The sequence below is a fragment of the Sycon ciliatum genome, chromosome 1 (genome assembly GCF_964019385.1).
Source record: "Sycon ciliatum chromosome 1, ocSycCili1.1, whole genome shotgun sequence".
NCBI lineage: Eukaryota > Metazoa > Porifera > Calcarea > Leucosolenida > Sycettidae > Sycon > Sycon ciliatum.
Genome location: NC_088643.1, coordinates 96,586,595 through 96,611,689, shown reverse-complemented (window position 1 = coordinate 96,611,689; position 25,095 = coordinate 96,586,595). Strand labels below are relative to the sequence as shown.

At 43.7% G+C, this 25,095-nt stretch overlaps 1 protein-coding gene across 1 annotated transcript; it reads left to right on the top strand.

The window, feature by feature from the left end:
• Positions 1–246: 246 nt before the first annotated feature.
• Positions 247–2,015, top strand: LOC135809178 (uncharacterized protein K02A2.6-like). Its single transcript, XM_065322466.1, has 2 exons — positions 247–304; positions 418–2,015. Exons 1-2 carry the CDS (start codon positions 247–249, stop codon positions 2,013–2,015), a joined length of 1,656 nt encoding a protein of 551 aa, XP_065178538.1.
• The last annotated feature ends 23,080 nt before the right edge of the window (positions 2,016–25,095 follow it).

Sequence of the window (25,095 nt, the reverse complement as noted above, 5' to 3'; positions counted from 1 at the left end):
CAGCGAATCGCACTGATGTCCGCTCGTTCTTTGGTCTCATCAACCAATGCAGTGATTTCTCGCCCGAGATAGCCAAGCTCAGTGACCCGTTGCGTCCGCTGTTGAAGTCCAGCACCGAGTTTCTCTGGAAGTGAACACATACCGATGCATTCAATGCCGTCAAGTCTGCGTTAGCCTCACCACCAGTGTTGTCATTTTTTCAACCTGGTCGACCTCTCCGCCTGGAGACCGATGCATCCATTAAGAATGGCCTTGGCTATGTTCTGTGGCAGCAACAAGCTGATGCAACTTGGCGCATACTCCAGTGTGGCAGCCGCTTCCTGTCTGATGCAGAATCCAGATATGCTGTTATTGAGTCAGAGTGTTTAGCCGTCACCTGGGCATTTCGCAAATGCTCATTATATCTCTCTGGCTCAGCGTTTGAAGTCGTAACTGATCACCGTCCGCTCGTTCCAATTCTGAACACCTACTACCTTGATCAGATTGAGAACCCTCGTCTCCAGCGGCTTGTGCTGAAACTTCGGCCCTATCAGTTGCACGCAAGTTGGCGCAAAGGCAGCGATCATGCATTCCCGGATGCTCTGTCTCGCCATCCAGTCCGTGATCCCTGTCCTGAAGACGAGCTTGGTGAAGACTCGTCATCTCAATCCATCCGTGCTTGTCTACAAGAGGATTCTGGCAACTTGCGCTTCCATCAGCTCCGTTCTGCCGCGCATGCTGATCCTGACTACCAGCGCCTAGTACAGTACATCATGACCGGCTTCCCTGAGAAGAAGTCCCAAATGCCCGAGTCGCTACAGCCCTACTGGAATGGTCATGAACATTTGTCGATCGATAATGATCTGGTGATGAAAGGCCCTCGCCTTCTGATCCCCACAGCCCTACGTCAGCACGTACTGTCGGATCTACATGCCTCTCATCAAGGTTTGACCCGCACCAAGTCACGTGCACGGCAAATAGTGTTCTGGCCTAGCATATCCTCTGATATCGAGCGTGTCATCCGCAGTTGTGATCAATGTCGCCTCTATGGAGCTTCGCAGCCCAAGGAACCACTCCGCTGTGAAGACCGTACACCAAGTCTGCCCTTCCAACACACTAGCACTGACCTCTTTGAGTGCGAAGGCTGGCAGTACCTGGTTTATGTTGACCGCCTGACTGGTTGGCCTTGTGTCGCCAAAGTCGGACGCACAGCATCCTGGGCAGACGTCATCCGCTTATTACGTCGCTGGTTTCCAGACATCGGTGTACCAGAAGTGCTGACAAGCGACGGCGGCCCACAGTTTCAATCACACAGATTCGTCAAGTTCTGCGAACCGTGGGGTATTCGGCATGCAACATCCTCTCCCCATTATCCGCAGTCCAACGGCCTAGCAGAGAATGCTGTCAAAGCCATGAAACGGTTGATCCAGAAGACTACTAGCAATGGCGACCTCTACACCGATTCTTTTCAGCGTGCATTACTTGAATGGAGGAATACCCCCAACGCTACCGGCCGTAGTCCAGCACAGGCATTGTATGGTCGTCCGTTACCCTCCTTTGTATTTGCTCATCATGCCAGCTTTGCCCCTGAGTGGCAGCGTCAAGCTGAAGTGATTGATGCCCAGTCCAGCAAGCACGCTACATCTACACAGAAGCGCTACGACCAGTCGGCTCGTCCGCTGTCTCGCCTGGCCATAGGCGTGCCAGTTGATATCCAGCACCCGAGGACCAAACTTTGGTCATCGTATGGAATCATTGTCGGTATTGGCCAGCACCGTGACTACCTGGTTAAAGTGCCCAGTGGTCGCGTCTACTGGCGCAATCGTCGTTTCCACCGTCCCAGAGTGTTGCCTGCCCCGACATCCGCAGCAGCCTCCACTCCTGACCCTGTTGATTTCGCACCTATCAACATATCGCAACCAGATGCTGTTGTTGCCCAACCTGCGACTGCTCCAGCTCAACGCCGCAGCGGTCGTCCCCGCCAGCAGAATGTTCCGCTCAATATAATCTCAACCAGTGGACAATCTTTTGACTAGTTTCTGTATCTGATTCAGTTATCTAGCTTGCACACTTGCGTTATTGTTCTGCTGTGTTTTCTTTCTGTCTTGCGTACTCTGTCTGTTCCGCAAGCTATGTCTTATTTCGCATTTTTCTTAGACAAAATGTCTTTTATCTCGGAAGGGGCGTGGTGTATCCGTATATATCCCTTGCCTTATATGTATGCTGCGATCTCTTGCACTCTTCCCTTTCAACCATTTCACCGTACCGTACGCATGCTAGCTACCTTTATAGTATGCGTATCCATTTTTGTTGCCTGAGTCTCCCCCGCCAGGGGAATCCTGAGTTCAGGTTTTCTCTTTGACATGGCAGTTTATTTTAGTTGAGTGGTGGAATAAAACCCAACAGTTATCTCGTCCTCGGTTCTCAAAGGGTTAAGCTTACAAGTAAAACCTTGACAAACCTCCGCGAGCGGCGACGTCAGTCATAACTGAAAGTGACGGCACGAAAACACTGTCCTGGCTCTCAGCTGTGTGAGCTCCTCCGTCAAGCGCTTCCCTTGGCCTAGAGGCGGCCCAAGGAGGGATACCTGAGGCCATCACGAAATGTACAAGTGTCTGCAACTTCCAGAAAACGGGGGCTAAAAAATCACAACCACCCCCAATGAGCACATGCACACACGTACGCACACAGGAAGGCACACACACACATGCACACATACATCCTGTCCTGTCCTGAACATTGCCGTTTCCGGTTATTTATTTTTTATTTATTTATTGCAGCATCTCATAGCACAGTGAGAACACCGGCCAATACAAAGAGAGAGAGGGTGTTAGCCAACCACGGCAAGGAAGGGAGAAGGGGAGGAGAAGAAAAAAGGAACCGGCATGGATAAGTAGTGATTGCAACAAAATGAGAAACACAAAATCAAAGTCAAGGCGCGACAAGGCTCTTAAAAAGGCGGAGGGAAGAAAGGTCCTTAGCTTCTTGGGGAAGTGCCAGCCACGCAGAGTACGCAGTGAAAAGGGGAGAGTGAAGAAGAAAGGAGGACTTGGGTTTCGGAAGGGAAAGGGAGTTTCTCGTGGTACGGGAAGAAAACCAGTTGAAACAGTGGAGGTGAGGTGGACACAGATTGAGTTTGAGAGAATGGATAAGGGTGACAATATGTGAATTACGTCTCTTAGACAAAGGGGTAGTGTGAGCAAGGGCATAAAGGGTGGAAGATGGGAGCATGCGGGGTTTCCGGAGGAGGATTTTGAGAACTTTTTTGTGCTGAATTTCGAGCTTTTCAGCACGGATTGTGGAAATTCCAGCCCAAGCAGTATCTGCATAATCAAAAAAGGGGCGTATGTAAGCTGAGTAAAAGAGGAGTTTACAAGAGATTGGGAGATGGTAACAGTGAGAAGAGATGTTGTTTGGCTTTATTTAAAGTGGAGTTCCAAAACAGGCCTAAACCTAATGACAATGGTCCCACTGATAATAAGAGAAAAGAAAAATATATAATAATAAGCGGACAAACAGAACCAAGAAGAAGATACAGCTGTAGTTAGATAACTAATTTGAGCACGGCAGCAGGGGAAAAAAGTCACAAGCACGGCAACCGGGAAGAAAGGAGTGAGTGAGTGAGAGAGAGGAGAGAGAGAGAGAGAGAGAGAGAGAGAGAGAGAGAGAGAGAGAGAGAGAGAGAGAGAGAGAGAGAGAGAGAGAGAGAGAGAGAGAGAGAGAGAGGGAGAGAGAGAGAGGTAGTGAAGCAGATGAGTTCATCCTAGTTGACGGTACTGCCTAACAGAAAGGCCAGGCTTAGCGATTTGAAAGTGGAGCGCTTTCTTTCGAGGCGTGCTGTGTCTGGGAGCTGGTTCCACAGGATAGCTCCAGCATGGCTAATGCGCTTAGCTGAGGATGCAGTGGGGGAGACAGGAATGATGAGTAACTTGCTGCTCCCTCCTCGTGTTCGGAGAGAGGGACTACGGGTGAAAAAGCTTGCAAACAGAGTACTTGAAGATTTGTTCAGGCAGCGCCAAATGAATACAAGAATGTGCATGTGGGTGTATATGCTGAGGGTATGGGCATTCATGCGTTCAAGTAAGGGAGCCGTGTGAGTGCGAGGGGCTGCCCTGCACACCGAGCGAGCCGCACGTTTGAACAAACTATTTAGGCGCTTATCCTGATAAGACGATAAGAAAGGGGCATAGGCAGCAGATGCATAGTCAAATTCTGATAGTATAAAGGACCTGAAAAACTGAACACGGCAAGAAAAAGGCAAACATGCTGCACTTCGATTTAGTAGCTCAATCTTAGCGGCAACGCGGCGTGCAACATGGCTTGTCATGGTGTTCCAGCTCATGTCTGAGTCGAAATGTAGGCCAAGATACTTGGCCGTTTTCACAACAGGCAGCGTCTGCCCATTACAAATGACATGCAGCTCAAGTGCTTGAGATGGGGATGGGGGAATAGGCAATATCTGTGTCTTTCTTTCATTAAGAATTAAACCACGGCCCTTCAGCCAGGTGGCCAGGTGCTGAACAGCAGCTGAAAGGTGTGCAGAAACAGCTTCCGCAGACTCCCTGCTACATCGTATAGAGATGGCATCAGCAAACTGGATTGCTCCCACATTAAACGGCGATAGTTCTTCTGCTATGCCGCGGGCATAGACAATAAATAGCAGTGGGCCCAGTACCGACCCCTGGGGGACACCTGAGTAACTGGTGTACGGGAGACTTCTAGTCTGGCCAACCTGAACGTACTGTTCTCTATCAGAGAGGTAATCCACCAGCCAACAGAGTGCCATGTCGCAGATGCCAAGTTCGAACAGATCTTGCACAAGAGTTTGATGTTTCACTTTATCGAATGCCTTTGACATATCAACAAAGGCTACACCTGTGTTGAGTTTGTTCATACGGGCCTCACAGATACCTTCCACAGCTAGCACTAGTGCGTCGGATGTAGAGTGGTGGGATCTGTAGCCGAATTGAGTTGGCGGGAATAAATTGCTCTGGACTAGATATCGTGTGAGTTGCTCGTGGACTATCCTTGTCAGAAAAATACTAATACCGTATGTCTGCACCTTTTTAAAAATCCATGGAGTTATATTCGATTATAAAACCAGTCTCAGTTATAAATCCATGGACTTATATTCGATTATAAAACCAGTCTCAGTTATAAAACCATGGACTTATATTCGATTATAAAACCAGTCTCAGTTATAAAACCATGGACTTATATTCGATTATAAAACCAGTCTCAGTTATAAAGCCATGGACTTATATTCGATTATAAAACCAGTCTCAGTTATAAAGCCATGGACTTATATTCGATTATAAAGCCAGTCTCAGTTATAAAACCATGGACTTATATTCGATTATAAAACCAGTCTCAGTTATAAAACCATGGAGTTATATTCGATTATAAAACCAGTCTCAGTTATAAAACCATGGACTTATATTCGATTATAAAACCAGTCTCAGTTATAAAGCCATGGACTTATATTCGATTATAAAACCAGTCTCAGTTATAAAACCATGGACTTATATTCGATTATAAAACCAGTCTCAGTTATAAAACCATGGACTTATATTCGATTATAAAACCAGTCTCAGTTATAAAGCCATGGACTTATATTCGATTATAAAACCAGTCTCAGTTATAAAGCCATGGACTTATATTCGATTATAAAACCAGTCTCAGTTATAAAGCCATGGACTTATATTCGATTATAAAACCAGTCTCAGTTATAAAACCATGGACTTATATTCGATTATAAAACCAGTCTCAGTTATAAAACCATGGACTTATATTCGATTATAAAACCAGTCTCAGTTATAAATCCATGGACTTATATTCGATTATAAAACCAGTCTCAGTTATAAAACCATGGACTTATATTCGATTATAAAACCAGTCTCAGTTATAAAGCCATGGACATATAATTCGATTATAAAGCTAGTCTCAGTTATAAAACCATGGACTTATATTCGATTATAAAACCAGTCTCAGTTATAAAGCCATGGACTTATATTCGATTATAAAACCAGTCTCAGTTATAAAGCCATGGACTTATATTCGATTATAAAACCAGTCTCAGTTATAAAACCATGGACTTATATTCGATTATAAAACCAGTCTCAGTTATAAAGCCATGGACTTATATTCGATTATAAAACCAGTCTCAGTTATAAAACCATGGACTTATATTCGATTATAAAACCAGTCTCAGTTATAAAACCATGGACTTATATTCGATTATAAAACCAGTCTCAGTTATAAAGCCATGGACTTATATTCGATTATAAAACCAGTCTCAGTTATAAAGCCATGGACTTATATTCGATTATAAAACCAGTCTCAGTTATAAAGCCATGGACTTATATTCGATTATAAAACCAGTCTCAGTTATAAAACCATGGACTTATATTCGATTATAAAACCAGTCTCAGTTATAAAACCATGGACTTATATTCGATTATAAAACCAGTCTCAGTTATAAATCCATGGACTTATATTCGATTATAAAACCAGTCTCAGTTATAAAACCATGGACTTATATTCGATTATAAAACCAGTCTCAGTTATAAAGCCATGGACATATAATTCGATTATAAAGCTAGTCTCAGTTATAAAACCATGGACTTATATTCGATTATAAAACCAGTCTCAGTTATAAAGCCATGGACTTATATTCGATTATAAAACCAGTCTCAGTTATAAAGCCATGGACTTATATTCGATTATAAAACCAGTCTCAGTTATAAAACCATGGACTTATATTCGATTATAAAGCCAGTCTCAGTTATAAAACCATGGACTTATATTCGATTATAAAACCAGTCTCAGTTATAAAACCATGGACTTATATTCGATTATAAAACCAGTCTCAGTTATAAATCCATGGACTTATATTCGATTATAAAACCAGTCTCAGTTATAAAACCATGGACTTATATTCGATTATAAAACCAGTCTCAGTTATAAAGCCATGGACATATAATTCGATTATAAAGCTAGTCTCAGTTATAAAACCATGGACTTATATTCGATTATAAAACCAGTCTCAGTTATAAAGCCATGGACTTATATTCGATTATAAAACCAGTCTCAGTTATAAAGCCATGGACTTATATTCGATTATAAAACCAGTCTCAGTTATAAAACCATGGACTTATATTCGATTATAAAGCCAGTCTCAGTTATAAAGCCATGGACTTGTATTCGATTATAAAACCAGTCTCAGTTATAAAGCCATGGACTTATATTCGATTATAAAACCAGTCTCAGTTATAAATCCATGGACTTATATTCGACTATAAAACCAGTCTCAGTTATAAAACCATGGACTTATATTCGATTATAAAACCAGTCTCAGTTATAAAGCCATGGACTTATATTCGATTATAAAGCCAGTCTCAGTTATAAAGCCATGGACTTATATTCGATTATAAAACCAGTCTCAGTTATAAAGCCATGGACTTATATTCGATTATAAAACCAGTCTCAGTTATAAAGCCATGGACTTATATTCGATTATAAAACCAGTAACAGTTATAAAGCCATGGACTTATATTCGATTATAAAACCAGTCTCAGTTATAAAGCCATGGACTTATATTCGATTATAAAGCCAGTCTCAGTTATAAAGCCATGGACTTATATTCGATTATAAAACCAGTCTCAGTTATAAATCCATGGACTTATATTCGATTATAAAACCAGTCTCAGTTATAAAACCATGGACTTATATTCGATTATAAAACCAGTCTCAGTTATAAAGCCATGGACTTATATTCGATTATAAAACCAGTCTCAGTTATAAAACCATGGACTTATATTCGATTATAAAACCAGTCTCAGTTATAAAGCCATGCACTTATATTCGATTATAAAACCAGTCTCAGTTATAAAGCCATGGACTTGTATTCGATTATAAAACCAGTCTCAGTTATAAAGCCATGGACGTATATTCGATTATAAAACCAGTCTCAGTTATAAAGCCATGGACTTATATTCGATTATAAAGCCAGTCTCAGTTATAAAGCCATGGACTTATATTCGATTATAAAGCCAGTCTCAGTTATAAAGCCATGGACTTATATTCGATTATAAAGCCAGTCTCAATTATGAAGCCATGGGCTTATATTCGATTATAAAGCCAGTCTCAGTTATAAAGCCATGGACTTATATTCGATTATAAAACCAGTCTCAGTTATAAAGCCATGGACTTATATTCGATTATAAAGCCAGTCTCAGTTATAAAGCCATGGACTTATATTCGATTATAAAACCAGTCTCAGTTATAAATCCATGGACTTATATTCGATTATAAAACCAGTCTCAGTTATAAAACCATGGACTTATATTCGATTATAAAACCAGTCTCAGTTATAAAGCCATGGAATTATATTCAATTATAAAGCCAGTCTCAGTTATAAAGCCATGGACTTATATTCGATTATAAAACCAGTCTCAGTTATAAAGCCATGGACTTATATTCGATTATAAAACCAGTCTCAGTTATAAAGCCATGGACTTATATTCGATTATAAAACCAGTCTCAGTTATAAAGCCATGGACTTTCATTCGATTATAAAGCCAGTCTCAGTTATAAAGCCATGGACTTATATTCGATTATAAAACCAGTCTCAGTTATAAATCCATGGACTTATATTCGATTATAAAACCAGTCTCAGTTATAAAACCATGGACTTATATTCGATTATAAAACCAGTCTCAGTTATAAAGCCATGGACTTATATTCGATTATAAAGCCAGTCTCAGTTATAAAGCCATGGACTTATATTCGATTATAAAACCAGTCTCAGTTATAAAGCCATGGACTTATATTCGATTATAAAACCAGTCTCAGTTATAAACCCATGGACTTATATTCGATTATAAAACCAGTCTCAGTTATAAAGCCATGGACTTATATTCGATTATAAAACCAGTCTCAGTTATAAAGCCATGGACTTATTTTCGATTATAAAGCCAGTCTCAGTTATAAAGCCATGGACTTATATTCGATTATAAAGCCAGTCTCAGTTATAAAGCCATGGACTTATATTCGATTATAAAGCCAGTCTCAGTTATAAAGCCATGGGCTTATATTCGATTATAAAGCCAGTCTCAGTTATAAAGCCATGGACTTATATTCGATTATAAAACCAGTCTCAGTTATAAAGCCATGGACTTATATTCGATTGTAAAGCCAGTCTTAGTTATAAAGCCATGGACTTATATTCGATTATAAAACCAGTCTCAGTTATAAAGCCATGGACTTATATTCGATTATAAAACCAGTCTCAGTTATAAAGCCATGGACTTATATTCGATTATAAAACCAGTCTCAGTTATAAACCCATGGACTTATATTCGATTATAAAACCAGTCTCAGTTATAAACCCATGGACTTATATTCGATTATAAAACCAGTCTCAGTTATAAAGCCATGGACTTATATTCGATTATAAAGCCAGTCTCAGTTATAAAGCCATGGACTTATATTCGATTATAAAACCAGTCTCAGTTATAAATCCATGGACTTATATTCGATTATAAAACCAGTCTCAGTTATAAAACCATGGACTTATATTCGATTATAAAACCAGTCTCAGTTATAAAGCCATGGACTTATATTCGATTATAAAGCCAGTCTCAGTTATAAAGCCATGGACTTATATTCGATTATAAAACCAGTCTCAGTTATAAAGCCATGGACTTATATTCGATTATAAAACCAGTCTCAGTTATAAACCCATGGACTTATATTCGATTATAAAACCAGTCTCAGTTATAAACCCATGGACTTATATTCGATTATAAAACCAGTCTCAGTTATAAAGCCATGGACCTATTTTCGATTATAAAGCCAGTCTCAGTTATAAAGCCATGGACTTATATTCGATTATAAAGCCAGTCTCAGTTATAAAGCCATGGACTTATATTCGATTATAAAGCCAGTCTCAGTTATAAAGCCATGGGCTTATATTCGATTATAAAGCCAGTCTCAGTTATAAAGCCATGGACTTATATTCGATTATAAAACCAGTCTCAGTTATAAAGCCATGGACTTATATTCGATTATAAAGCCAGTCTCAGTTATAAAGCCATGGACTTATATTCGATTATAAAACCAGTCTCAGTTATAAAGCCATGGACTTATATTCGATTATAAAACCAGTCTCAGTTATAAACCCATGGACTTATATTCGATTATAAAACCAGTCTCAGTTATAAAGCCATGGACTTATATTCGATTATAAAACCAGTCTCAGTTATAAAGCCATGGACTTATTTTCGATTATAAAGCCAGTCTCAGTTATAAAGCCATGGACTTATATTCGATTATAAAGCCAGTCTCAGTTATAAAGCCATGGACTTATATTCGATTATAAAGCCAGTCTCAGTTATAAAGCCATGGGCTTATATTCGATTATAAAGCCAGTCTCAGTTATAAAGCCATGGACTTATATTCGATTATAAAACCAGTCTCAGTTATAAAGCCATGGACTTATATTCGATTGTAAAGCCAGTCTTAGTTATAAAGCCATGGACTTATATTCGATTATAAAACCAGTCTCAGTTATAAAGCCATGGACTTATATTCGATTATAAAACCAGTCTCAGTTATAAAGCCATGGACTTATATTCGATTATAAAACCAGTCTCAGTTATAAACCCATGGACTTATATTCGATTATAAAACCAGTCTCAGTTATAAACCCATGGACTTATATTCGATTATAAAACCAGTCTCAGTTATAAAGCCATGGACTTATATTCGATTATAAAGCCAGTCTCAGTTATAAAGCCATGGACTTATATTCGATTATAAAACCAGTCTCAGTTATAAATCCATGGACTTATATTCGATTATAAAACCAGTCTCAGTTATAAAACCATGGACTTATATTCGATTATAAAACCAGTCTCAGTTATAAAGCCATGGACTTATATTCGATTATAAAGCCAGTCTCAGTTATAAAGCCATGGACTTATATTCGATTATAAAACCAGTCTCAGTTATAAAGCCATGGACTTATATTCGATTATAAAACCAGTCTCAGTTATAAACCCATGGACTTATATTCGATTATAAAACCAGTCTCAGTTATAAACCCATGGACTTATATTCGATTATAAAACCAGTCTCAGTTATAAAGCCATGGACCTATTTTCGATTATAAAGCCAGTCTCAGTTATAAAGCCATGGACTTATATTCGATTATAAAGCCAGTCTCAGTTATAAAGCCATGGACTTATATTCGATTATAAAGCCAGTCTCAGTTATAAAGCCATGGGCTTATATTCGATTATAAAGCCAGTCTCAGTTATAAAGCCATGGACTTATATTCGATTATAAAACCAGTCTCAGTTATAAAGCCATGGACTTATATTCGATTATAAAGCCAGTCTTAGTTATAAAGCCATGGACTTATATTCGATTATAAAACCAGTCTCAGTTATAAAGCCATGGACTTATATTCGATTATAAAACCAGTCTCAGTTATAAAGCCATGGACTTATATTCGATTATAAAACCAGTCTCAGTTATAAACCCATGGACTTATATTCGATTATAAAACCAGTCTCAGTTATAAAGCCATGGACTTATATTCGATTATAAAACCAGTCTCAGTTATAAAGCCATGGACTTATATTCGATTATAAAGCCAGTCTCAGTTATAAAGCCATGGACTTATATTCGATTATAAAGCCAGTCTCAGTTATAAAGCCATGGACTTATATTCGATTATAAAGCCAGTCTCAGTTATAAAGCCATGGACTTATATTCGATTATAAAACCAGTCTCAGTTATAAAGCCATGGACTTATATTCGATTATAAAGCCAGTCTCAGTTATAAAGCCATGGACTTATATTCGATTATAAAGCCAGTCTCAGTTATAAAGCCATGGACTTATATTCGATTATAAAGCCAGTCTCAGTTATAAAGCCATGGGCTTATATTCGATTATAAAGCCAGTCTCAGTTATAAAGCCATGGACTTATATTTGATTATAAAACCAGTCTCAGTTATAAAGCCATGGACTTATATTCGATTATAAAGCCAGTCTCAGTTATAAAGCCATGGGCTTATATTCGATTATAAAGCCAGTCTCAGTTATAAAGCCATGGACTTATATTCGATTATAAAACCAGTCTCAGTTATAAAGCCATGGACTTATATTCGATTATAAAGCCAGTCTCAGTTATAAAACCATGGACTTATATTCGATTATAAAACCAGTCTCAGTTATAAAGCCATGGACTTATATTCGATTATAAAACCAGTCTCAGTTATAAAGCCATGGGCTTATATTCGATTATAAAGCCAGTCTCAGTTATAAAGCCATGGGCTTATATTCGATTATAAAGCCAGTCTCAGTTATAAAGCCATGGGCTGATATTCGATTATAAAGCCAGTCTCAGTAATAAAGCCATGGGCTTATATTCGATTATAAAACCAGTCTCAGGTATAAAGCCATGGGCTTCATAAATGAAATGACATATGTTTTGTAAAAATGAAGGGATAAGTACTATGCTAACAAACTTACAGCCCAGGAGGAAGGGTGAACAGGTGGATTTAGATTGAAATTTCGGTGTGGACTTAGACTTTATGGTATGGCGTAGTGGGTGAGTCATTTTGCATCTGCATAGCTAGGAAAGCAGCGGTATTTCGAATGGTTGTATCTGCCTTTTCTCCACCTGCTCCCAGTCCCGTGCCATCTCCACACTTATACAAAGGGACAACGATAACTATATTTAGAAGACTGTTTATTGACACGACGACGAAACACAACTAGACATGACGAACTCAAGACGAAGACTGCTTTTCACACCACAGCAACACGCGCATGCACCAACATGACGTACACACGACGTATACAAAATACCGTACTACAACATAACTCCCTCCCAAGAGTAGAATTGCCCTCGATTCTAATAATAAAACAGAGTAAAAAGAGGAAAAGATCACACCAATTACTCCATCATACCACACCATTCACACCAAGAAATAAAATACCTCTCTGCCTGCACTGCAGAATATTAAAAAAACTCTGTCCGCCCACCCAGAACACCAGCCACGATCGCTGTCACATGTGTCGGAACTGATAACCTCAAAAACTCTAAACTACTTCACTCAACACACCACCTCACGATCACGCAAAATTCTAAAATGTGAGAGCACAAATCATAAGAATAACAAAAAGAACAGAAAGGGTTTGCTCCCCACACCGGAGCTCGCGCTATTCCGCCGACTTTACTTGACACTTGACTGACTCACGACTGCCATCCAGAGGACACGAGAAGTCCATCGAACCTTCGACTCGGCAAACCTGCAAGAAAGCACCACTCCCTGCTCAATACACAGGGTCTCACCGTCCAGGAGCGACACTGACTCACGCTGCTATCTGGTGTTCACGAGGTGTTTGTCGCGCTGGAAATGGAGCGTCTCTGTAAGTTAATTTGTATCCCTGGTGATGTTTGTGCCTGGAGAGCACTATATAAGTGGTGCTCTTCAGGCACAATCTTCCTCAGCCTACTCAAGCTCAACTGATGAGGGGTGAATTCCCCGAAACACTGTGTATTGAGCAGGGAGTGGTGCTTTCTTGCAGGTTTGCCGAGTCGAAGGTTCGATGCACTTCTCGTGTCCTCTGGATGGCAGTCGTGAGTCAGTCAAGTGTCAAGTAAAGTCGGCGGAATAGCGCGAGCTCCGGTGTGGGGAGCAAACCCTTTCTTACAAATCATCGCCGAAGTCGCAACCACTACTTCGTACTGTTGTGCCAAGCGCGGGCTTGCGACTAGTTGGTTTGGAGGTGACAGCGTTGCGAATGACCGAGGGTCCTCAACGTCTGGTCTCACCGTCCAGGAGCGACACTGACTCACGCTGCTATCTGGTGTTCACGAGGTGTTTGTCGCGCTGGAAATGGAGCGTCTCTGTAAGTTTGTATCCCTGGTGATGTTTGTGCCTGGAGAGCACTATATAAGTGGTGCTCTTCAGGCACAATCTTCCTCAGCCTACTCAAGCTCAACTGATGAGGGGTGAATTCCCCGAAACACTGTGTATTGAGCAGGGAGTGGTGCTTTCTTGCAGGTTTGCCGAGTCGAAGGTTCGATGCACTTCTCGTGTCCTCTGGATGGCAGTCGTGAGTCAGTCAAGTGTCAAGTAAAGTCGGCGGAATAGCGCGAGCTCCGGTGTGGGGAGCAAACCCTTTCTTACAAATCATCGCCGAAGTCGCAACCACTACTTCAAAAAGAACAGAATCTAGTTATCCTTATAGAAGAGCAAATCAAAAAACTCACAGAACACACGCGCTGTGCAGGCGCGCCTCTTTACCCTCGAGTAGAGCAAATAATAAAGAACAAAATGTTGGGAGAACAGAAAATTCAAAACTCACATACTCATCACGTTCACAACAACACACGTACCCTCTCACCAACTAAACTCCTCATGCCGTCTGCCATGTCGTCCGCCATCTCAAGGAGCGCTGCTCAGCGTCGACATCCTCACACTGCAGCCTCTTGTCTTCACCTTCCACCCTTCTTTTTTTTGTGTTTCAGTTTTTCTTCTGGGCACAGTTTTATGTCGTGTCCGGGACCACTTCTGGGCACAGTTTTACGTCGTGTCCGGGACCATCAGTGACGACGACTGACAAGAGACGAGAGAGACGAATGATGAAGGACGAGGACCACGGACGAACTTCTTGATGCTTTGACGATAGGACGACTGGATATGACATCGGAAACTGGGAGCGAAGCCCACGCAGGACGAATCCAGAAGTTGACGTTTACAACAAATTCCATCGCCGCTGCCACCAATGTTGTATCTGCCTTTTCTCCATCTGCTCCCAGTCCCGTGCCATTTCCACACTTATACTTTTATTTATTTATTTTATTTTTATTTATTTCACTCAACTCGTGGTTCATGACCAATTGGCACGCAAAGTGCGAGAGAGGGGTGATAGCCAACCACGGCAAGAAAAGGAAAGAAAGGAATAAAGAAAAAGAGAAGAAAGAAGGATAGACAAGAATCCAGCAATGAGATCCTATCGTACTACATTATGCGATCGGAGTGCATTTTTAAAGCTGGAAAGACATTTATACAAAGGGACGATGATAACTACATTTAGAAGACTGTTTATTGACACGACGACGAAACACAACTAGACATGACGAACTGAAGACGAAGACTTGACGAACTCGACACGTGCTTTTCACACCACAGCAACACGCGCATGCACCAACAAGACGTCCACACGACGTATACTACAGCAAGGCCATGGCTTTAATTAAGAATACAGTAATAATTATGAAAAATATCAATTGTGCACTCATAAACATTTATAAACAATTAAAATGAAACAATTCCAGAACGTTTTCGTGTGACCATCATCAGTGGAACATCGTCACATAGTAAGAATCCCTAAAACAACCAGTTATATAGCTAGAGTAATATGAAAAGAAGCGTGAGAATGCAGCACAGCTAGCGGTTATGCATAACGCGTGTAGTGTGAACCTTTGCAGTGTATCTGAGAATGGTAGCAGTAGATAAATGTGGCAGCTGTGAGTGCGTGTGAACAAAAACTGGTGAGTGGGTATTATTTATTTAAAAAGTGTGAGTGCTACAACATTTTCTTTTTGCTTGCATAGAACAGGGTCACGTGTGCGAATATATACAGCTTCCAACACCTGCAACTGCTTAAAGAAACGCGCGCGACAAAAAACACTTAACCAGGAATCGTCAAACAACTTACGACAATCCGGACTGGACACCAAATGCTTGTAGATGGCAGACTTGCTCTTGTCGATGTCGAACTCCTCCTCGTCCGTATCACTCTCATCCTCCACTTCCTGTTCCTGCTCACCCTTGCTTTCCTCCTGACCATCCTGTTCATCCCCATCATCATCCTCCATCTCCATCTCCTCATGCCATCGCTTCTTTCTCCTTGACGTGTTCACTGCCGCGCCCGTACTTTCACCTGCCACTACTGGTTCCGCCTTCTCCATTTTTCTCAGTCGTGTCTCCGCTAGTCTCTGGCTTCTCCTCAGATTCGTTTTTCCTCCATTTTCATTTCGTTCTCCTGGTGATCTTTCCGTTACCGCCGTCGGGTTTGTTAACGAACGATCGTCCGGTGGTCTCCCATGCCGTGTTGTTGTCGTCAAGAGTGACACCAGATTCATGTGTTGCGCTACTGTTGAGTCCGGTGTTGTATCCGTTTCTGGTTGTGTTGTAATACTGACAGGCGTAGTAGTAGGCAACGGGTGTTTTCGTGGCCTCCCACGCTTTGGCCTGCCTGCCCTGGCCGCTTTAGACAACAAGGAAAATGGGACGTGTTGTTTGATACGTTCGGACAAGTGTTGAAGCGTCCTGCCAACATACCGACTACCGCACTGTCGGCATTCAAAATGATAAATGAGGTGACTCAAATGATGGGTCGGCAGGACGTCCTTCAACACCGTGAACGAACGTATCGTGGTGAAGACAGTTACTACATTCACTGCATAGTACGTCTTCTGGACAATAGACTTGACAATACGACTGACCTTTGTCGACTCCGCGCCTTTCCAAGGCAGGCACAGGAAGACACAACAAGGAGCCGGGCCGATTGTCAGTTCCTTACGGGGCGCATTGTTCGTGAGTAGTTTTGCTAACAGTGATCCTGGATATCCGTTCTTAAGAAAGACAGAGCGAAGTTCACGGTGTTGAAGGACGTCCTGCCGACCCATCATTTGAGTCACCTCATTTATCATTTTGAATGCCGACAGTGCGGTAGTCGGTATGTTGGCAGGACGCTTCAACACTTGTCCGAACGTATCAAGCAACACGTCCCATTTTCCTTGTTGTCTAAAGCGGCCAGGGCAGGCAGGCCAAAGCGTGGGAGGCCACGAAAACACCCGTTGCCTACTACTACGCCTGTCAGTATTACAACACAACCAGAAACGGATACAACACCGGACTCAACAGTAGCGCAACACATGAATCTGGTGTCACTCTTGACGACAACAACACGGCATGGGAGACCACCGGACGATCGTTCGTTAACAAACCCGACGGCGGTAACGGAAAGATCACCAGGAGAACGAAATGAAAATGGAGGAAAAACGAATCTGAGGAGAAGCCAGAGACTAGCGGAGACACGACTGAGAAAAATGGAGAAGGCGGAACCAGTAGTGGCAGGTGAAAGTACGGGCGCGGCAGTGAACACGTCAAGGAGAAAGAAGCGATGGCATGAGGAGATGGAGATGGAGGATGATGATGGGGATGAGCAGGATGGTCAGTAGGAAAGCAAGGGTGAGCAGGAACAGGAAGTGGAGGATGAGAGTGATACGGACGAGGAGGAGTTCGACATCGACAAGAGCAAGTCTGCCATCTACAAGCATTTGGTGTCCAGTCCGGATTGTCGTAAGTTGTTTGACGATTCCTGGTTTAGTGTTATTTGTCGCGCGCGTTTCTTTAAGCAGTTGCAGGTGTTGGAAGCTGTATATATTCGCACACGTGACCCTGTTCTATGCAAGCAAAAAGAAAATGTTGTAGCACTCACACTTTTTAAATAAATAATACGCACTCACCAGTTTTTGTTCACACGCACTCACAGCTGCCACATTTATCTACTGCTACCATTCTCAGATACACAGCAAAGGTTCACACTACACGCGTTATGCATAACCGCTAGCTGTGCTGCATTCTCACGCTTCTTTTCATATTACTCTAGCTATATAACTGGTTGTTTTAGGGATTCTTACTATGTCACGATGTTCCACTGATGATGGTCACACGAAAACGTTCTGGAATTGTTTCATTTTAATTGTTTATACATGGTTATGAGTGCACAATTGATATTTTACATTGCTATTTTACGACTGTTGTCTCCTCGTCGGTTATTTAGTAATAATTATAATAATGATTTTTAACCCTTTAAGAGCCGCCCCATACTTGAATGCGTCGTAAACGACGCATTCAAATGCAAAACTTCAAAAGATCGTAACTCAGTCCAATCTCGCTCAAATCCAGTGATCGAAATATCCAGGGGGAACAGAAAACTCTCACCTGTCGGGCAAAACAATCCGCGAAGCGCTGCGAGCTACGGTTCCTGAGATAAATCACTCGTAAGTTGAGCCGCGATCGCGGCAATTTCAAAAGCGCGCAGTGCGACTTTAGTATTGAGAATTTTGAGACTTTTCGTCACGCTGGTTTACTCGAATTTGCACGGGTTTCACTGTTGATATTGTCAAGAGTACACAGCGAAAAAATTGGAACTCCACGATCAAGCAAAATGAAATATCTGGAGCGGGACGCAATTGGACACATTTGGGGCATTTTTCGTACTGTCGCTGCGATCTAGCGCTGGATAGACGGTGTGCTGACGATCATGATCGACCTCATTCTCTTCCTCTCGCGGAGACCTTTCCAGGAAGCCCTAGATTGTGAGGATTGAGTGAGTAGAACTGAAGCTATGATCCAAGGAACACGAAAAAATGCAGAATTTTGAAATTTTCCTGTGGCTCTTAAAGGGTTAAGTGATAACCCTTTATCTACTGAACTCAATATAATTATGTGGAGAATACTGTTCTAGGTATGTCGATGGGATCTCCTACTAAAAGAAATGTCATGTGTTTAGAGAAGAGTACAAGGTTAACAAGGAAAAGAAGCAGGTCCAGCGATCGCGAAAGTCAGGGGTTGGCATGCCATCAGTGTAGTGAGTGTATGGGCGGAGGTACTGGAAGACGGGATTTTTGAATTCAGGGAGATAGGTTATAGAAGTGAAAACTGGCGGTAAGCAGTTCCATAGCCGATGCTGGCTTTGTGGAAAACCAGAGAGGAAAACACATACATGACGGTAGTTCACCCTTTCCGGGTTTATGACGAGTATACTCGTCATGCAGACCCCATCGCGTCTGGGCTATGACGAGTATACTCGCGCTATACTTTTTGTACAGTCCACGTACCGTACGCACGGATAGATCACTGTACAAACAGCGATAACTCTGGAACGGATTGTCTCTTCGCAAGGATCTATAGCTCATTGGAACGGTCTTAGAAAGGGCTTTCCAGAGGTTTTTTCGGTGTGGCGTTAGCGCAACAAATGATCGAGCGGCGATAAATTGAACGCGCGATTTTGATCTGAACATTTTCTTACTTTCTGTCTGGCGATATTTTTGTGACTTTCAAGTCATTCAAAGGGATTTCCCAATGATTTGTGAAAGGCAGCATGATGTATGAGTACATCATTTGAATCGCTTGAATCTCACGAGCTCGATGCAGTTTGAATCGTAGATTTCGCTAGGACCCGCAGGGTCCGACGTGGAATCGGGGTTACACGAGGAGTGAAGACGAAGAATGTCACAGTATTCCTCGAGCCAGGAATGTGGACAAAGAAGTTTGTCCCTTGCAAACCAGGCAACCAGGAAGGTCTTAGATCTGGAACCCTAGACATTCGTCGTGCTGACGGAGGCAAGGGCGAACACAGCAGGTACCTTCGGGAGTTGATGGCAGTGGAATGCCTGCAAAGCTCGGAGATGAACGGGGAGCCTAAGTCAACGCCATCTACACGGTAATGTGCAGCGTCAGACGTGGCCGAGGCAATTGTGATTGGGTCCCCAAGCCTGCAGAACCTCCAGAACATTGACAACCGTCACTCCATGTGCTGGCAGGCCAGCTGTAATAGACATCGGGCATCAAATGGGTGGTCGCTACATCAGACTGACCAATACTCCAAGAGGCCCGGGACACTGAGCTGGAGTGGCGACTAGAGAGGAGAAAGATGCATTGGTAATTGGTCTATACTGCCTCCCTACATCGCACTGGGGGGGCTAAGTAGTTGGTCCGACTGCGATGAACTCCAGACCGGAGCCACCAGGAGCACTCGCTATACATGGTGAATGGCGCTAATCATCAGGCATCAATTGATGAGGCAGATTGGAGGGTGCAGAAGTGCATTCTCCCACTGCTCTGGTCTGCCGGAAGGACCAAGGAAGCCTGGCCCTCGGCCTCAGGATCTGAGCGCTAACTCACATACGGATCCAGTTAGCGGTTATGGCTGGCCACAAATAGGTCAAGTGGGCTGTACCAATGATGTAACTGTGTAAGGACCTGCCTGTCCAACAAGCAGTTGCCGCTGTCTGCAGACAGTGACGGTCGTCCGGGTCGTGGGCGATGTCCCGAACATTGACGGCGACTAGGTTGAGCCAGCGCGGTCGCGCCAATAGTAATAGTTATGTACTCTTGGTAGCGCCAACAGACACATAGTTAGCCAATGTTTCCTTCCTTGGATACGTAAGCAACAGCCATCACATTATCGATCTCGACATGCAAATGTACTCCCGTTATGCGATGCACTTGGGCTTGCAGACCACAAGCAGTAGATGAATGGAGTTTAACTCCTGCAGAGTCATGTGGCTATGGTTGGCTGCTGTGCATGGGTCCTGAACTGACGGGCTCTCGACCTGTGAAGTGATTGGCTGGCCATCCCCGACTGAAAAGTGACGGACCCAGTAATGGAGACGTGCCAATTGAATCGTCAGTCCATATATCGAGGTTGCACAGCCCAGGCTGTGGAGCTCTATCCTTGAACCACTATAATCTGTAATGATCGACTGTGAAGCTGTGCTAGCGGTAACGCCTTCCCCACGTCCGGGCGCTTCGCGTGCAGGCGCCTCAAGTGGCTTGGTGATGGAAGAGATGGTGAGCCTCATACATTCCAGGAACTGCACCAGCTACAAGCCGGACTTGTGTAGGTTCACTTGGAGCCCGAGATGCTCAAGGAGGCGGATCGTTGCTTGCACTATGGTGTGCCGCAACCAGACTGCACACAATAATGAGGCGGTGGTCAATGCACATTACCACCTTCACAGCCCATGTCTGGAGAATGCAGACGATCGATGCAGACACTTGGTGCATGTGTGGAATTGTAGAACACATGCCGAACGATAGACATGTGTACCGCCAGCCACTTCCGGATGACCGGATGGATGCCGGTCGAGTGACACATGTATTGTATTGTATTGTATTGTATTTATTTAAAAGGATTCTCCGAAAGCAAATGGATGCTTATCACGGAAGTCTCCCACATAAATATCCCAAGAAAAATGGGGAAATGGGGAGAGGAGAGTGGAAGATGAAGCATGGGAAGAAGGGAAACAAGTACCTAAATATCGAGGTATAAAAGCAGGAAAGAAATCGATGAGGGAAGAAATCACCTCTGCAGATAATAGCGGGACATTTAGATGAAAAAAACCCAGCAAGGATAAATTTCAAGGAAAAAAAAATTCTCAAACGGAAAAGTTCGGAATTCCAGTCAGAGAATATCTATGCTGAGAGTAATGAGCCTTTAGAGCAATGCGAAAATTGACAGAGGACTGAACGCAGCGGATGTGTTCTGGAAGTTTGTTCCATTCCACAGATAAACTGAAGAGAGGGGATTTAAGGAAATGGGCGCCAGAACGAGGTAATAGGGAGGTTTAGTTCCCACGTAACGGAAACGCGTACGTGGGTGATCCACGTAAAGTGGATGAAGGGCACCCACGTTGCAATGTTGTGTTTAGTCACACGGAACAAACAAAAGCAAGAAGCTAAAGGCCAAAACCTGGTCAAAGACGAAGCTACCCCGGCCTAAGAAGCTCATCCAATATTTTGATTTCGTGCTTCGGAAACTTCTTCAGCTGAGCACCCTCACAGCTCGCACAATGCGCTCCATTCTGATTTTCACCCACGTTCTGGCGGAACGTGGGTGAGCCTCCATACACGGTATGTCGTGAATCAGAAAACGTCTGTACGTGGGTCACTGAGTATCACGTGGTACACCCACGTAAAGTACCCACGGATTACGTGGGACTAAACCTCCCTAATACTATAGAGGACGGGTGACGACAACTAAGGGATACATTGAATTTGAAACGAATTAGCAAAGACGGAAACTGGTAAAAGACATGATGAAAATACAGCAAGGACAGAATCTGACGACGCCACTTCAGGGATGACCAGTCACAAGTACGATTAAGAATCTGCTTCGGGGTTTCCCACTCAGGAGGGTGCCGGGTCTTACAAAGCAGATATGAACGAGCAGCAGCTTGCAGTCGGTCTAACGTAAGCGAATCTGAATGGGATACGGCGAATGACCAGACAGGGACTGCGTATTCTAACAGTGGTCGTACGTAACACTTGTAGAGCAAATTCACGGTTGAAGCAGAAAGTAAATGGGCCATATGGCGCAACAGAAAAACACGACTGCGAAACTTATGGGTGATAGATTTTATATGGTCAGAAAAATTTAGTGAAGGAGTGATAGTCACGCCGAGATGACAGTGGCTATCACCTTTCTGTCCTTCATGGTTAAATAGCACATTGGCTCCATGAGGCTGGCAACATCATAAGTGGCCGTACTGAGTCTCCAGCTTGAAGGGACCTGTGGTGACATAATCGTCATATTCGGGTGCTCAGCGATGGTAGAGATGACGCAGGATGCGAAGCCAATGGCTGCTTGGATGGTCATTTGAACTGGACATAGTTTATATCCGTAGATCTCAGGTATGTGTATGTCTGCCTCAGCTACTGCACAACATTGTTATGGACCTTGGGAGTGCACAGGACGTCTACGGCAAGACAAGGGTGAATAATGTACATGTAGGTCATCAAGTTCTTCCTCCACGGTGCAAACACGAAGACATCACGTATTCACTGATTTCCTTCTGCGCTAGGAAAGCAGTGTTACGAAATTGTATTGCGACTATGATTTACGCATGTTGTACAATAATATAATATATGTACAGTTATATTATAACTGTACATTTGTGTACAAAGAGGTGTCTTTTCGCCAGGGTAGAGGGCTCAACACGATGTGAAGCACTATATTTGATTGAGTAAGGAACTCAGAGTTGCAACAAACTCTAAGACCTCCTTGTACGCGTTGTGTATACTTCGTATATCTGTTCTGTATCTAGTTTATACTTGTACATTTACGCAAATGTCCTGGTAAGCATACCAAGTAAGGCAAACAGTGAAAGGTCACCGACAGCTGAGCAGGCTGGTAGTGTGCACCATTGGCTGCACCATCACGGGATTGGCACGGCAGGGCATGGGTGCTGCTTCAGCTCGTCTGCCAAACCCTTGTTGGTAATGAAAGCCTGGTACACGGTGGGTCTGGCACAAGCCACACGTGCATGCAGTGCCGGAGTATCTGCCATATCAGTACTAAACAGTACGAGACTGATCTGGTGGCTAGCTATGGTTGCTAGCTATAATATAAATGGATCCATATCAGAACAGTTTCCGCTGCGCCATGGGCGTCCGGTTAATTAACTGTATGTAGATACACGGTTCTCGAAGCATGATCACGGTGTCAGAGGTGGCTGATGCACCTCTGTGAGCAATGAAAAATAAGCATAAAATGGTTGCCATTTGTGCAGTGCCAACAATGTACTGTCACTCCTATTGCTCAAGCACCTTTTGTGATAGCAACCTCGAAGTGGTGAAGCACATAACACTTCACTGTTGCCATACCTCAGTCTGACCTTCGGTAGCTGGAGCAAGTACGGACGCGGGCGCTCCACGGCTATCTGCTGAGCGTAGTGCCAAGAGTGCCATGTCATGTACACTTGCCTTCATGTACGTTATGACTTGTGGTATACTGCCTTCCACTACTCAAGTTAGTGCCCACCTCGGGGACCGCGAGGGACCACCCCCCTTCTTGGTCTGGTCAGTCAATGCCTTGCACGGTTACTGCCGCATCCATAACTGGGATCAATGCATTGCCCATATAATATGTGCATATCAGCGTGGCCCTTTCCGTACAACGGCCGGTCCAAGTATCCATAATATCTGTGTTGTACTACTGTGGGTAGCATTTCATCGTACATAACGTGGAATATATACACACCCAGAATGTTCTTCCGCTTGACACAGGGATGCACATTTGATCCACAGCCCTTTGGTGCAGAAACATTTCCCGGTCAATACGGGATTCTGCTTGGTACAAGGGCAAGCGAACACAGGTAGAACTGTATTTGCGAAACAACACTATGAGTATGGCGGAACGGCATTACGTTATGGGCGTGGCTCTGGGCATGAAACAAAGCACTCGCCTGTGCTTACCAACCCAGGAGACCATCGTTCATCACCAATGGACTAATGGTTAGAGTGTGGCAAGGCCCTCGACAGGGCCTGCCCACTAGCGTGACGGAAGCCACCATATCTAAAATGACCGCACAGTCCACCAACATGGGTGGATGCGAGTTAGGCACAGACATTGGCAAGGCACTCGGCCGGGCCTGCTTTTCGTGAAATTGGCCTGACCACACAAGGAAGGCACAACTTGGAGCAAGAAACAAAGCACTCGCTGGTGCTTGCAATCCCACAAGCCCATCGTCCATGGATAGTTGATGGATGGATAGAGTGGTTAGAGTGCGGCAAGGCACGCGACAGGGCCTGCCCACTGTAGAGACCATCGTCCATCGACAGTGGACGGATGGTTAGAGTGTAGCAAGGCACGCGACAGGGCCTGCCCACTGGTCGACCATCGTCCATCCGTAGTGGATGGATGGTTAAAGTGGCTAGAGTCTGGCAAGGCACTCGACAGGGCCTGCCCATGGGTGAGACCTTCGCCCATCGACAGTGCACGGATGGTTTGAGTGTGGCAAGGCACGCGACAGGGCCTGCCCACGGGTGAGACCTTCGTCCATCGACAGTGGACGGATGGTTTGAGTGTGGCAAGGCACGCGACAGGGCCTGCCCACTGGCGTGACAGAAGCCGGACAGAAGCCGCCGCATATCCGCCATGTCCGCGTCGTCCATCGATGGGGTTGGATGCCAGTTATTTGTAGGTACAGAGGTTGGAAAGGCACTCGTCGGAAGCCGTCTGTTGATGTTGTTACGCGCTAGGTGCAGAGGTTGGCAAGGCACTCGACAGAGCCTGCTGAACTCGTGAAGGCCGCCCTGACCAAAACAGGGAAACCGTGACTCGGGGCATGAAACAAGGCACTCGTCGGCGCTTGCGAACCCACGGAACCATCGCAGCGTCACATCAGCATTGGCCGCCGAAAAGGCCGAAATTTCCATATCGGCACAAACTAGTTACTTCAGCACTTACCTACACGGACAGCTCGACGATCCGGTAGGAACTCTTACTAGTCCTA

What these genes read in the sequence shown, in the direction of transcription:
- LOC135809178 (XM_065322466.1), top strand. Translation starts at nt 247, where the DNA reads ATGGCCTTGGCTATGTTCTGTGGCAGCAACAAGCTGATGCAACTTGGC. An exon ending in GCAACTTGGCGCATACTCCA is followed by an intron (nt 305 to 417) that starts GTGTGGCAGCCG and finishes TCTCTGGCTCAG; the next exon opens with CGTTTGAAGTCGTAACTGAT.